Here is a 15,235-nt window from a genome sequence, read left to right on the forward strand (position 1 = left end):
AATAGCAGCTACCAACACTACAGTCAACATGGCTCCAGAGCAACTGTGACACAATTATAGTTTCCATCTAGGTCTTTTTAAGCCATTTTGGCCTGAGGTGTACTTTCTAAAATACATATAAATACATCTAGAGAGGCCATCTTAAAAGTTACTGAGTTCAAAGCTTTGTTGAAGCTGCTGCTCTAAGGTCTAAGTAAAAAAACATCTACAATAGTCCACTGCAAATAGATAGACAATGCCTTAAAGGTGTATGCTGACGTTGGCAGAAATTATCTTAATTACTGCAAACATACAACACTTGTGGTCTTATTTGTTAAAGCCCCAAATTATTGAGTTCAGCTAAACTGGATGGAGAAGGTCTATTAATAGAAATGTTCAAATATTGCCACAAATTCTCAGTCTAATAAGGGTCTGGGCTTTGACTAAGATATTCTGATCCATGAATAGGCTTTGATCTAAACTGTCCCATTGCAGCTCTGGCTACATGCTCAGGTCACTAACTGCTAAAAGGTTAACTTCTACTCCAGTCTCAACTCTTTCTCGGTCTCAAACAGGTTTTGTCCCAAAACCTTCCAAATTTTTAGCTCCATTCATATCAGCACATCAACTCTGCCGTACTTCCTTAACCTGCTAAAGCAAACATTTCCACCTAATGATTCTGCTAAGATCCTGCTTCACTATGGGCATGGTGTGTGCGGGGAAATGTACAATACCTTTCTTTTAGCCACTGTTATGGGGCAGATTTGTGAAGAGCATGCATGGCTAGCACTGCAGTCTTTTCAACTCTTTTTTCTACAGCTCTTACAGAGGGACCATGGGCTTTTTGGCTTCTCCAACAATTAACTCCTCACACAGTAAGTGGGTGGCCACTATGGGTAACCGTGAGATGTTCAAAGCTTGAGATATTGTTTAATGACCAAACCCTGCTTTAAACTATTCCACAACTTTACCCCTGACCAGTCTGGTGTGTTCTCTGGGTCTCCATGATCCACTCACGTTCTCTAACAAATCTAAAACCCACGTTTTTAGATTTTTGTCAAAATGTTGAAACGTGTTTATCATTTTCTTTTCCCTCAATACATTGGTGTTTGTGGTTGTAACATGAAAAAAAGAAAAGAAAAAAAAAAACACTTTACTTATGCCTTAGCTAGACATGGAGGTCTAAGGGTGATAATCACCATTTTGCGTTTTTGCATTTTATGCTTATTATAAATACCTTATATTCAAATGCCTTAAATTAGTAAAAAAAAAAAAAGATAAAACTTTTCTTTTACCTTCAAAAAACTGGCAAACAATATATATTTTTTGACATAAATAAACTTTAACAATTTGAAGCGCTATGCACACCATCTGCCGACAGGGGGCGGTAAAGCACCAGCATCATCCGTCTTTTTGATCACTTCCGCTTGTCAAAGGACACAAACATGGCTGCCATGTTTCGTCTGTAACACCTGGGTTTCAATGTTAACTCTCTCCACGGGTTAAACACCTCAACACTTTGCATCCACAGGTCACTCACCAGCCAGGTCATGTTCCGGTCATCAGCGGGAGGAGCGTCCAGGCGGCCCCGCTCCTCGCGCCGAGGAGCGCCGTGCTCGTGGAGGCTGTGCGGGGCCGAAAATCCCGCACCGACCCGGTGGCCAAGTCCAAAGTGGGGCGGATTAAAGTGCCTCCCCCCGTGGATCCGGTGGAGATGCTGGTCCTCAAGGAGAGATACTCAGAGTACGAGCTGATCATGAGGGCGCTCCGGTAGGTTCACCTCTGAGCTGGAGTCTGACCGAGGTGGAGACATGATGGACTCCAGATTTACTCACACTGGTGGTAACATTTATGTCTGATACCGAATGTTTTTATTTATCTACTGCTTCCTGTCTGAGAGCTACTGGCAGTAACTAACTCTTTACAGAGTTAGTTACTGTTACTCGGAGCAGAAAATACATGCAGGATAATTAGATGGCACACAGCTCCCATTGCTGTTATGCTTATTTTTGCACATAATAATAATAATAATAATAATAATAATTATATATATATATATATATATTATATATATATATATATATATATATATATAATTTGTTTTGGCCCTACAGTTAAGAGATATTGTTAAGGAGGTGATCTTCTTTTTCTGCTGTTGGACCAAATACTTTTTTCAGGTTGATACCATTTCCGATCTCCTTTGGATTTCCGTTTTGACCGATTCAAAACCATTTTTAAGGATTATAACTTAGGAAGCAGATGGAATGTCATGCAGGTCTTTTTTGACAGAGGCGGTGGTCTTGAATCCAAGACGGGATGACGGAAACACAGGATTGTTCCCGTTTATGTTTCTGAGTGTAAGGAACGGGCTGGGGTCAAAATTCAGCCGGGGGAGTCTGGATCGGAGAGGCCTTTCATCGATCAAACGACGGATGCAAGTGGAACCGTGATGTTGACAGGAATACTTTATTTGCAGTATAAAAACACCTTCTTTTTTTTTCCCCAAGAGGAAAAGCGCTAAACTCAAACAGTAAAGGAATTTACGCAACCTGTTTCTGTTTGTCCTGGGCTTGTAAAAAACTAGGTAATGTAGAAACACGACAGATAAACAGGATGTAGCCTACACAGTGCTGAGTCCATCACTAGCCCTATTCACACGGGATTACTCTTACCTATAGGGACCTCATGTAATAACTAAGTTACCCCCCTACGTCGGCTTTTTATGTGGCGCATACACACGGGATAACCAAAACCTGAGATTTGCTGAAATTCTTCTGTGAACGACTGTGTAGTAAAACCAGTGCAGCCAACACTTCACTTATAAGCGTCTCTGGGCTCTAATTTTTTTTTAAAGTCGCCGGTAGATTTCGTGAGTCGCGTTTTTTGGGCTCGTTTTTTAATGGGCAGTCGCTTATCTAGGCTTGTCTTTTTTTCTCTAACAGAACCCTCTCTTGGCTTTCGCTTTCTGTTGGATTTTACAGACAGCGAAAGCCGGTTAATTTCTGTCCACAAACATAATACGTACCACACCAGCCCTTCGACAATTTTACTAACAGGAAAAGTCATGGTGGGTAGAAAGTCAACACTAAATGCATTTATACAGCATAGAAACAGGTTCTGCATCACTGTGTGTATGGTTGCTTGTTTTCCATTTGGGTTTTGCTGACCCAGCTAAACACACCATTGTTCACCAAATGCAAATAATAATAATAATAATAATAATTGAATTTTATTGATCTCACAATGGAGAAATTCACTTCTGCATCTTACCCCATCCCCTTGGGGAGCAGTGGGCTGCCACTGTGTGGCACCTGGGGAGCAATCAGGGGTTAAGGGTCTTGCTCAGGGACTGGGGATCGAACCGGGTATTCGCATCCTTCCCTGAGTGCAAGTGGCTCGCCCCCCCCCCCATAAAATGGGCCCAGATGCTTATTCGCATTGGATTAGTATTATCGCAGGAGCTCAGAGTTCAGTAAAATATAGTAGGTAATCTGTGGGGGGGTTACTTTACAAATTACTGACGTGGCGCATTGGCACGGGATAGATATACAGTAAATCTCTGTAATTATTATAAATCACGTGTAGTCTCTAGGTGAAACTAATCCCGTGCGAACAGGGCTACTGAAAACAGATTTATTCTTGGAAAACACATTTTTATTTCTAGACAGACCCCATGAATGGATCCCAAACAGATCCCAATTTAATAAGATTAAAAAGTTACACTCAAAATTATTCTAAACTCAGGCAGGTCTAGATTAAAATATATTTTTTATTCAATCATAAATAAGAGAAACATTTATTCCCACATTATCCTTTGAACACAGACTCTCCTGTAATGTCTGCATTTTCCTGGTCAGCCAGTATGGATCAGCATTCATTTTCATGGATAAGGCATAGTAATCATTTATACACGTACGGCATCTCCTTTAATGTCCTGTGTGCCCTGAACACATCCAAAACACAAATATAATAAATGCCAAGTCTGGGGTGGGCCATGTAGGAAGTGCCGGCTAACCTGCTGCAGCCATGCTGCTGGGCCTGGTGCCGTTAGACTGACCTCGGCCCCTCCAGTAAAGGATTTCGGTCCCGCAGTTAAAAGAACAGCAGTAAAAAGTGTAATTGTTGGATCATTTTGTGCACGGGCACACATTTTCTCTACTCCCCTCACTTCTTTCTCCTTTCTTTCCAGCATCGTTGACCTACTTTTACTCGCTCCAGTTTCTTTCTTTCTTTATTCCTTCAAATTAGGAGGGGCCGTCTGTATCTCCGCTTAAGGAGAAATATCAGATTGACCCACTCTGACGTGCGTTTTATTAGACCTAGAAAGACGGGAAAAAAACATTTCGACCACCGGCTGGTCCGGCCCAAAACAGACCGGAACAGCAGCAAAGTACGCGCCGTTAGCCGACCCACTTTAAACGAGCAGAATCGGAGCCCGTCAAGGGAAAATGGTCCAATTCCCTCCATCTCTGGCGACTGATTGGAGCATCTCGCTCTTAGAGAGCGGAAACGCTCCATCGGTTTCAGAGGAAAATGCCTCTTTTGCTTAAATACTTCAGTCAATCTTGAGTTTGTCGAAACGTTCATCTCATTCTGTTTTCGTCAGCCTGGAGTTCAAGGAGGAGGTGCTGCGTAAGAAGTACGAGGAGGAGACGGGCTCGCAGGCGGAGGAGAGGGCGAGGCAGGAGGAGGAGGAGCATCGCGCCCTGATCAACTGGAATGATCAGGAGAACCTCCGGATGCTGAAAGCCAGGTGGGGGGGGGGACCCGAGACTGAAAAGAAGCCGCTAAGGATTCGGCATTAGGATGCTGTCTCATTCAGATGAATGACTTTGTTCAATCGTCTGCTTTATTAGGATATTAAGGGTCCAGAAGGAAGAGGAGGAAGCTGAGAGAAAGAAAATGGAAGCCGCCATTCAGCGCGAACAGCAACTAGAGGAGTCCATTAGACTCAGAGAAAAAGAGATTTTGCAGCTGCAGGTATAAGTTTCAAAAAAAATTCTAGGAATGTGAAGTTATGAAGCTTCAGATTGAAACTGATTAATGAGCTTGGTTAAAACGGGTGACCTCACAGTGACGTTTGTTTTAACAGGAGGAGGCCAAGAACTTTATCACCTTGGAGAACCTGGATCAGCGAATCGAGGACGCGCTGGACAACCCGAAGAATTACAACTTTGCCGTTGACAAAGAGGGCAAAGTGGTCAAAAGGACAGTGCTGCAGTGAAACGGCTGATTCCATACGAGCGTGCAGGTTTTTTTTTTTTTTTTTTTACATCAGGACTTTGATCAGAGTTCAGCGATCCGTTTCACTCCGGGAGATGATGCTCGCTGAACCTGAATGCTGGAAACGGTTTATGGACCCGAGTGCTGGGAAACGCCCCGGAGTCTCTGAAGGCCACTTCAGGTCTGGGCCTGGAAGTTTAACCCAAGCTTTTGTTTTCCACATGTCTGGCTTGTTCTTTCTCTCAGACACAACACGAGCCTTTAACCCTGCTCCCTTCTTCATGCTAGGTGTATTATTGTAAACATATGCAGCTTGCAGACCCCTTTTCAACATTAAAGTCTAAAAATATATGACATGTATCCTATGTATTACAGTCGCCTTATTTATTTTGAAATGTTAAGTTTGCCACAGAAGAATGTCAGTAACATAGCGGTAAAAAGTTAACCTAACCCTAGCCAGACGTATGTTGCTCCGCCTAGCTTCACTCACATCCATCTGGGACATCTCCCATAGAGAGTGATTTCTCCAACCAATTTTATTGTCTGGCCAATCAGGACGCAGGGCTGGAGTTTCATAGATGTGACCTTGAAGCGAGACTGTTTTGATTCAGACAACAATGGCGGCTCGCATCGAGGAAGCAAGCGTTAACATTGATGCTGCTATTTCTGCCGTGTTGTCCAATCTACCTATATTGTTTCATTAAAAGAACATCAGAGAACGCCTCTGAAGGCTTTTGTTGGTGGAAACCATTTTTTCACCCATCTTCCCGCCGGGTTTGGCAAGTTTTCTTTTCCGGGGCGCGCCCTTGGCGGAGAGGTTAGCGGTTAGCGCAAACCATATTAGGAGGCCTTTAGTCCTCTACGACCTGCAGCGCTTTGCCGCCTGTCTTCCCCCTCTTCTTGTCAGCTCACTGTCAATAAAACGCGTGCCACTAGAGCCGCAAACACATAAAAAAAAAAGTGTTTTTTCCTGCGTCGCTCTCATCAGCGTCACGGGTTAGCTTCGGTGTGAGTGGTTGAAATAGCACGTTGATAAAAATGACAGACAAGTGGCTTATCCAATCATATGCAAGGAGTTTTGATAAGGCCCAGCCTTCTGAAACGCCATTCCTATGGATCTGTCCCAGATGGATGAGTGGAGCTAGGCGGAGCGACATACAGCTGGCAAGGGTCAGGTTAGTAAAAAGTAGCCTCTTTAGGAAACTCGCAGTCTATAAGGAGTTTTTGTCTATAATGATTTGCAAAAGTGACTCTCTTGAATTAATTTCTAGTTTTATCACATGACAAGCTCAATTCATTCAGATTTTATGTCTTGCATCAATACGAACCAGTACGTAATTGTGAAGTTAACGGAAAATAATCATTTCGGAATTAAACTCTCACTTGTTGCCTTTTCCCTCTTCAACCAGCAATTCAGTGGAACCAGTTGCCTTCAGAGGTCACAGGATTAGTAAACGGATGCTGGCAATTCAATCTTTAAAAAACACTGTGAAGGCCTCAGAGGTTTGTGAAATAAACTTTAGTGAGAAAACTGCATCATAAGCCCAGCAGACAGGGGGGAAAGTTATGGAGGTTCTTAAAGAGGAGCTTGAAGGTGTGACCTTATTGATGCATTGTTGAATCCATTGCTGCAAAATGCCAAGAAAAGTCTGTCCACCTAAACTGGCTGACTGGCCTTATGGAAACAATAATAATTTCTTTTGCACTACACAGACAAATTTGAACCAACAGGATTTAATCTCCTTCCAATATGTTTTCTAATTTTCATTTGTTGATAAAAAAAAAAATCATTAACAAATCTTAGTATTTATCAAGAAGTGTAATTTTGCGTGATGTGTCCCTTTTTAATAAGACGTTTGTCAGCGTAGACGATGGGGCGACTGCAGACCGACCATCCCAGCCATCCACTTAAAATAAAAGGAGGAAGACATTAGTGAAGCAGCCAAGAGGTCAGCGGTTATTTGGGGGGAGCTGCAGAGATTAACATCTCTGGTGGGAGATTCTTTTGACAAGAAAACAAAAAAAAACAAAAAAATTAAATTGTTCTGCACTTCATTAATCTGTCCCACATGGAAGAGTGGCAGGAAGACAGCCACGAGGAGTTTTGCTGAATGTTTGCCACAACCCATGTAGGGGACAGTAAATATCTAGAGGCTGACCTTCTAATGGGCCAATGACACAAGGAGGTCAGAGTATTATTACCTGTTAGAATAAGACACATTATCCTGTTTTTTTTTGTCCAACCTAGATGTTTCAGATCATCAGCTAACTCTTTATATCAGAAAAAGATAACCGGAGTAAATTTAAAAACGCATTTTTCAAATCATCTAATTTATTAAAGAACAAAAATATTTCCAAATTCACCAGCTTTCAAGAAAGTTCCCCACTCTCCAGCAATCCGTAAAAGGTGACCGTAAAATAAAGCACACATTAGCTATGCAGCAGGACAATGATCTAAAGCACAACACCAAGTCCACATCTGAATGGGTCAAAAAAGAAGGTTTTTGGGTGGCCTAGTCAAAGTTTTAACTTGAATCCTATTGAAATGTGATGGTACATCACCCTGAACAGGCTGCCCCTGCTTAAAATAAAAAAACTAAAACAAAGGGTGGCTGAATTGAAGAAAAAAAAGAGTGTGTCAAACTTTCTCTCTATAGATTTAAAAACAAATGATAGCCAGGTTGTGCAAACCCTCGATGACGATTCTGGCCACAGTTGGCGATCTCTTCAGACAAGTGGCTCAAACTCTGGCGCAGCTGAAGCTCTTCGCGGTGAGATTCTCCCAGACATCCAGAGACGAAGAAAAAAAATAAAAAAACAGGAAGTTATCCTGCCATGTGCTCTGAACATTTCAAAGCTGTATAGTTTAGTTTAGTGTGTGACAGCAGTGTGTTGAAGACAACCCAAACTCCTCCCGCTGTCCTGATGTTTCACGCTCTCTTCCTATATTCTTCATTTTCTATGATTGGACTCAAACCACACGGACCAGCTCATGTGTGGCAGCGGATCTTCTACCGTCAGGCTGGTTGGAGGTGAAGAGTTCAAGTAAAACTCTGGAAACTTGTAACAGCTTCAGTCAGCCAACCAATAAGACCTTTAATCTCAGGTAGTCAAAGAGAACAAGACTTAGGGAACTTTCGTTTTGGATTTGCAGTCTTTACCCAACATTAGGCCACTCCACATTGTATTATTATGGTACGCAGTCTTTCCGATCATAAGGCACTCCTCTTACAACAGGTGAATAATAATGCTGCTGCTACATCCTTGCCTCAGTAATCGGGTTTAAAGCTGTGCACACGCTTAATGTGATTGGTAAAAAAAAAGGTTAATGGGATTGGCCCCTCTATGGTAATGAAGACTGGGATTAGCAGTGGATTGGGAGGAACCCACGATCTCAGAAGTGTCCTCTTGGCAGCAGGGTTTTAGCAGGAGGAGTCAGAACATGACATTTGTGGTTATGACAGCCTGGGGTCTGCAGATTCAGGATGGGTTTAAAACAGAAAACGGAGCCCACTTGAAGAATGAATATAAAGTAAAGAATGTCTGGTGTGTTCGGTCTCAAAGACGCAGAACGATCGTTCATTTTAGCTTTATTTGATGCAGCAGGTGTGGTTATATCAGCATACATACACGTCTTCCTGTAATGGCAGGTTTTCTTTCTTTTTTAGCAAGTGTAGAGGGTCGTCAACGACTAAATGACCGAAATAAACCCTGACCGAAACAACATCCAGCTTCGAGCTGGTTCAAACAATCGATCGATGTGAAAGATTTGCTTGCAAACACAAACGGTTTATGACCACCTGGATACCGGAAATAAATACATTCACAAAAATATTGCAACGGTTCCAACCAACCAAGCAGTCATAAATTGCATATGCAAATTTCGAATGGCAGACGGATAAAACCTGGTCGTTTTTCAAAGGTGTTTGGTCACATTTACGCTATACTGATCAAATCAGGGCAAAACGCTCAATGAAAAAAAAAGATCCTTTTAGCCCATTATCAGGACAGTGATAAAGCTGCATCTCTTTAAATTTGTTCCCCTCCTCTTGTCGTGTTACAACCAGATACTGACCCCTAATGCCTGAAACTTCCTAATATTTACCGGTAGCTCTTTCCGTCTTTAAACCATCTCTGCTAGAGATGCGGCATCTCCACAGCATGATGCTGCCACCTCTATGTTTCACAGCAGACGCTATCAGTTGGTCAAGCACATGAAATCCAAATAAAATGTACTGAGGTTTGTTGATTGACATTTTCCAAGGAGCTGTAGTTCTAAGGCTGTGGATTTTGTACAGGTCACTAAAGACAAATTAGGTGTGAGGTCAAAGCCTTATCGGGATCCTGGGCTGGAACCTGCGTACCAAAAGCAAAAAAATCTAGTTGCATAATGTCTCAAAACTAAAAATGGAAGCTTCCTTCAGGTCTTGCAACTAAAACATTCAATAGAAGACTGTACATCACGTCAAACATAGACTATAAAATCTAGAATTTGTCAAAAACAGCATAAACTCACATTAAACTAGAGGACATAATCATTACCACTTGAATATTCAAGTATAACAACGACACAGCTACGAAGAAATAAGGTGGTGGGGATCCATGTAAGCACCTGAAAACAAAGGCTTTGTGTGTTTCTGCACAAACTAGGGATGTGTGTTTCTATTCATCCATCCCCACACTGTGGTCTGCGTTTGGTTCTATAGTGAGTCCCGATTAGGAGATCTTGTTGTTTATCTGTCCGGGGTATTTCTCGAATCGCTTCTCGGCCTCCTCGCTGAACGCATCACCTGCAAGACATTAAGAACAACAAACACGGAGCAACATTTGTAAATTTAAATGGATTTTACATTATGTTTTAATGGTTTTGAGCGTCTCTGGCCGGTTACCAATGTGGCAGTTATGGAGCCAAATCCTGTGTCCGTCGTATTTGCAGTTGCATTTCATGCCGTTGTTTGTGAAGTCGCTCTCTGCCACTTCGTAGTTTGGATTTATCACGACCTGAGTGGGTGAGAAGGTTAAAGGCGGTCAAAGAGGAATGGACCCTCTGGGATGATCTATCCAATGCTTTGACTTCTTAAACTTATTTGCTCCAAGAGGGAGAAAATCAAGCACATTAACTCAACATGACAAAGATTTTTGCAGGATGAGCTTTAGTGAAATTTTTTCTCTCTTTTTTAGGGTTCAGACTTTTTTTTAAAATCTGAAAACTTCAAATGGGGGAAAAAAAACCCTTTTTGGTTATGCTAAATCAGATAAGGGCGTAGAGCTGAAATACCGTCCATTGTGACCCATGAAGTGCTTTTCACAACGGACTAAGAGCAAACCACACTTTATGTCCGGCAGAAAGAGGATGATCTCAACCTGTGGGGCTCCCCAAGGCTCAATACCCAGTCCACTACTTTTTCATATCCTCTCTTAGAAGGCAGCAGTTTGGTAACAGTAGTGGATGGTTATCCATGATGTGTGGCCAGTGCACATTTTTAGTGCTTGGTTGTTTGAGAATTTGAAGGAAGACTGCTGGTCACACTGGTCATAGCCAAGTATTCAGTCATATACTGTGCGGTTCCTGTGGAACAGGGCTCTTAAATAAGGAGAAGCATGACACCACCAAGTCTTACATAAATTAGCTGCTTGGAGAACAAGACAAGTAAAGTAAATAGGTAGAAGGGGAAAAAACGTAAGCACCAGCTCATTGGCTTTACAAAATAGTTTTACAAGAGTGACAGAAAGCCTCATAAAGACCATTGTCAGGCGTCTGAGCCTTGGTATGAGCAGCTCAGAGCGGTCATTTAGAAAAAATATAACCTCAAGTGTAAAATTTTGCATGCAGTATTTACTTGTGACTACACTCCCCTGGTTATAGGCACAGAAGGTCACACAAGGGTAAAATCTCTATTTAAAAAGGCACTATTAGAAGTAAGTTGTCTCTGAAGCAAACAAATCAATTACTCGCGTCACCTCTCAAAACAGATAATGTTGTCCAGGGCAGGAAGGCTGACAAATTCAATTCTGCAAATTGTAAGGAAGCAACCTACTGAAAATATGATACTTGCTGAGAGTTCATTTCGAAAACACCAGAAAAAAAAATCCTATGCCAGGTACTAAGAGCTCAGTAAGGTTGTGGCTGCTTTTACACTAAACCAGTGGTTCTCAGATGTTTTCTGCTGTGCCCCCCTTTGAAGGAGGGAACATTTTCAGCCCACCCCCCCATCCCACCAAAATGTAATTTATACCATTTTCTGTTTTAATGCATTAAAGCTGCCATTCTGAAGATTACCAGTAATCCCTTTTAAAATGTATAACATATATATGAGATTATTTATAACATGGTTTCTAACAACTACAGTGTTACATTGCCACACTTTTTTTTAACTGTATAACATTAACAGCAATATAAATGGCTTTTAGCCCGACTCGTACCTGCAATCATATTTTAACTAGCTATGAACCTCATATGGCAAAAATAATACCAAGCCATTAATATTAAAGACAAACTTTGGTTACATTAAATTTTGTACCTTTTTTAGGAGTTTATTAATAGGGTTCATTCTACTACTGACCGCAGGTACAGACCATAAAAAGCAGGGGGTGCTGTTATCATATTTAGAATGATTTAGTAGACCTGTATTTTCTGGACAAAAGGCAAGACTGTTCTTGCGCCCCCTGCAATACCTTCATTTGAGAAGCACTGCACTAAACAGAGATTTACCCAATCCAGACCTATGACCTTAAGGATGCTGGAGACTATAAAACAATATAACCAGTGTGAAGAGAGCCTTAAAATATACTGATGTGTCTCTGATATCTTCAGGCTCAGTTAAGCTAAGACTATCTAAGCACACAACAATGAAATAACTTAAAATGCCTGTCCATACTTGCTGTTTTCTCCACATCAAACCTCATGTGCTCACCTGCATGATGTAGTTTCCGGGTTTGACGTCTGTGATGTCAAGCCACTGGCAGTCGATGTCATGCCGGTACAGATCCCAGCAACCAACGGTGATGCCTTGATCGCCAAAGTTGGCACACTCGTATCGTTTCGAAACACCTGATCAGTACAGACACACAGTTGGTCACTCAGTTCAGAAAGTCAAACTCATATTACATAGATTCGTTACACGTTGAGTGAAATATCACAAGCTTTTATTTCCTGTAATTTTGATGATAGTGGCTTACAAAAAATGAAAATGCAAATTAAATTTTTCCAGAAATTTTGAATGTTACATAAGATCAATAAAGGAATGCGTGACAAAAAATTTGTGTTGCACCGATACCGATACCAGTATCTGATGGGGCCCCGATCCAGCACTAAAATGGTGGTATCGGTATCGGCGAGTACCAACAAATAGGGCACCAATACCATTTTGATGTTTGTATGTCACTTGAACGCAGCCTTCTCTCTCCCAACTAGTATTAAACATGTTATATAATTTCATGACAGTTGCACTATTTTGCCATTTGAGAGCCAGATGGTATCGGTATCGGCCAATACTGCACAGCCAGGTATCGTATCGGGGCCAAAAAATGGTATTGGTGCAACACTACAAAAAATATTTGACTTTTTTACAATACTAAATTTTTTTTTTAGATGTACCTATAAACTCCAAACTAATCATAACCCTGACAGAATTAGGTTCAAAGTCAGCTTTTTATTTTACCAGAATATTTATTCTGACTGAAAGCAATCTTAATGTTTTGGAAGGGATTCAGTCAGAGTCGCAACTTGAATAAAAATCCTGTTGGATATCCCTACTGTTATGCAATGGTCATGCATGCCTGAAAGCATCGGGGCATGTTCCTTATGAAATCACAGGTGGTGTCCGGGGTATCTTCTTCCATCACTGAACTCCTGGACAGTCTGAGGTGCAACCTGGTGGTGGCGAATGGACCAAAACATGATGTTCCAGAGATGTTCTGTTGGATTTAGGTCAGGGGATCATGGAGGCCAGTCAATGGTATCAATTCCTTCATCTTCCAGGAACTGTCTGCATTCTCTTACCACATGAGGCCAGACGTTATCTTGCACCAGGAGGAGCCCAGGACCCACTGCCCCGGCAAAGGCTCTGACAATGAGTCAAAGGATTTCATCCTGATGCTTAATGGCAGCCAGGGAGCCATTGTTTATCCTGGAAAGGTCTGTGCGTCCCTCCATGGATCCGCCTAACCAAACTGGTCATGCAGCTCAATACTCATCCTGTTCCTTCTTGCACAAAGGAGCAGATGCTGGTCCTGCTGATGTGTTAAGGAGCTCCAACGTTCCTGTCCAGCTCTCCTACAGTAACTGCTTGTCTCCTGGAATCTCCTCCATGCTCCTGAGACTTCACTGGGGGACACAGCAAACCTTTCTGGCAATGCCAAGTCTTGATGTGCCACCCTGGTGGATTTGGACTACCTGTGCAACCTCTGTAAGGTTCAGATCACCTCATGCTAGCAGCAGTGACACTGACACTCATCAAATGCTAAGCTATTGAAAAGAAGTTAAAAAAAAAAAAAAACGAGGAGGGGGAAAATGTGTGTGATCTCCATCAGCAAAACTATTCCTGATTTTGGTATTGACCAATCGTTGCTCCTTCAGTACCCCTGCTGTTCTTTTCCTTACCACCATAACAGCTGACACTGTTCAATCATCCAGAGCCTTAATAGATTTGATATCATAGAGGACAGAGCTTTTTCTGTGGCAGCTCCAAGGCTTTGGAATTATGTTACGTTTTACTCAACTTGATTGCAACTTATTTTATTTTTTAAAGTTTATCAGGCATGCTGTTCATTTTTGTTCAGCGCTTTGGTCAGCTGTGCGTTTTTTTTTAAAGTACTTATAAATAAAGTTGCCTTGGCTTATCCTCTGGTTAAAAAGTGTATCCAATGGAATGCAAATAAAATTAGATAAATGTATCATTTGATGTTGAATGAATATAAAGCTAAATATAGGCGTGTTTATGGTAACAAAGACTGTTACATGTAGAGGAACCGAAAGTAGTCGAAGCGTGACACTCACCCTCTTGACACTCTGTGTCCTCCAAGCAGAAACTGGCTTTGTGGCCTTCTGCCACTTTGGTTCCATTAGCATTCAGCAGGTCATAGTGGGTGAAGATATCCATGCTGTGATAGTGGCTGCATGAAAAGTTGAAAGGCTATGCGTTAGACCCAAACTGAAAAAAAGACAAAATAATGTTTACTTTGATGAATGACCAAACAGGAAAGCTGTGGTACTTAAGTTGCTTAATTCTTTCCAAATATCGGAAATAATGAATAAACGGTGTGTTAAGCTTTCCAGTCAAACCCATAGTGCCTTGCAGAAGTATTGTGTCATGTTACAACCACAAACTTTACTGTTTTATATAGGGATTTTGTGTTGAAGACTAACTTAAAGTAAAAAGTTAAAAAAATTTTCTTTCAGTATAATTACAGCTGCAAGACTTTTAGAGAATCAACTTTTCACACCTTATGGACTGATATCTTTATGCATGTTATTCTTTGCAAGTCATTTCAAGTTCAGTGAGCTTGAAAGGAGAACGTCTGTGAGCATAGTTGTTGAAATCTTCCCACAAATTCAGATGTTTTTTTTTAAATCCGGTCTTTAACTAAGATATTGTAACACATGAGTATGCTTTGATCCCATCCATTGCAGATCTGGCTGTATATCTAGGCTTGCTGCCCTGCTAGAATCCCCACAGCCTGATGCTGCCACCATCATCTGCCTTGAAGATGGTGTGTTGAGATTGGTGTGCAGCGTTCACACTGACATTTTGCATGTCAGTCAAAACGCTCAAATTTGGTCACATCCGACCAGAGCACCTGTTGCTCTGTTTCTTACATGGCTTGCCTCAAACTTTAAACATTCTTATACCTTTCTTTAAACTATGACTTTCTTCTTATCAGAACCGCTGATGGTGAGTTAATCCACAGCACCAGGCTGCTACTTCCCCTCTGAAACTCTGTGGAAACAACACGTCAGTTTTTCCCACTGCTAGTTTATGATGATAGAATCTTTAGTTTTTTTCCCCATCTCTGCCTGTGCAGGTTTAGAGTT

General features: G+C 41.6%; 2 protein-coding genes across 4 annotated transcripts in view; one reads left to right on the plus strand and one right to left on the minus strand.

Moving 5' to 3' along the window:
- The first annotated feature begins 1,339 nt into the window (after nucleotides 1-1,339).
- Nucleotides 1,340-5,251, plus strand: LOC105920196 (28S ribosomal protein S26, mitochondrial). Its single transcript, XM_012855715.3, has 5 exons — nucleotides 1,340-1,366; nucleotides 1,511-1,749; nucleotides 4,586-4,732; nucleotides 4,836-4,959; nucleotides 5,072-5,251. The coding sequence occupies exons 1-5, from the start codon at nucleotides 1,340-1,342 to the stop codon at nucleotides 5,201-5,203; spliced, it is 669 nt and encodes a 222-aa protein (XP_012711169.2). The 3' UTR covers nucleotides 5,204-5,251.
- A 3,524-nt stretch (nucleotides 5,252-8,775) lies between these two features.
- Nucleotides 8,776-15,235, minus strand: part of loxl3b (lysyl oxidase-like 3b) — a 33,466-nt gene continuing 27,006 nt past the window's right edge. For all 3 annotated transcript variants that reach the window (XM_012855713.3, XM_021312405.2, XM_012855711.3), the window contains 4 exons: nucleotides 14,201-14,316; nucleotides 12,117-12,253; nucleotides 10,092-10,203; nucleotides 8,776-9,992 (listed from right to left, as the gene is read on the minus strand). In XM_012855713.3, the coding sequence (XP_012711167.2) occupies nucleotides 9,919-9,992; nucleotides 10,092-10,203; nucleotides 12,117-12,253; nucleotides 14,201-14,316 (439 nt within the window). In that variant the 3' untranslated portion in view covers nucleotides 8,776-9,918. The remainder of the gene's footprint in view (nucleotides 9,993-10,091; nucleotides 10,204-12,116; nucleotides 12,254-14,200; nucleotides 14,317-15,235) is intronic.

This window comes from Fundulus heteroclitus, chromosome 19 (genome assembly GCF_011125445.2).
Source record: "Fundulus heteroclitus isolate FHET01 chromosome 19, MU-UCD_Fhet_4.1, whole genome shotgun sequence".
Lineage (NCBI taxonomy): Eukaryota > Metazoa > Chordata > Actinopteri > Cyprinodontiformes > Fundulidae > Fundulus > Fundulus heteroclitus.

What these genes read in the sequence shown, in the direction of transcription:
- LOC105920196 (XM_012855715.3), top strand. Translation starts at nt 1,340, where the DNA reads ATGCACACCATCTGCCGACAGGGGGCG. An exon ending in CTGATCATGAGGGCGCTCCG is followed by an intron (nt 1,750 to 4,585) that starts GTAGGTTCACCT and finishes TGTTTTCGTCAG; the next exon opens with CCTGGAGTTCAAGGAGGAGG. An exon ending in CTCCGGATGCTGAAAGCCAG is followed by an intron (nt 4,733 to 4,835) that starts GTGGGGGGGGGG and finishes CTGCTTTATTAG; the next exon opens with GATATTAAGGGTCCAGAAGG.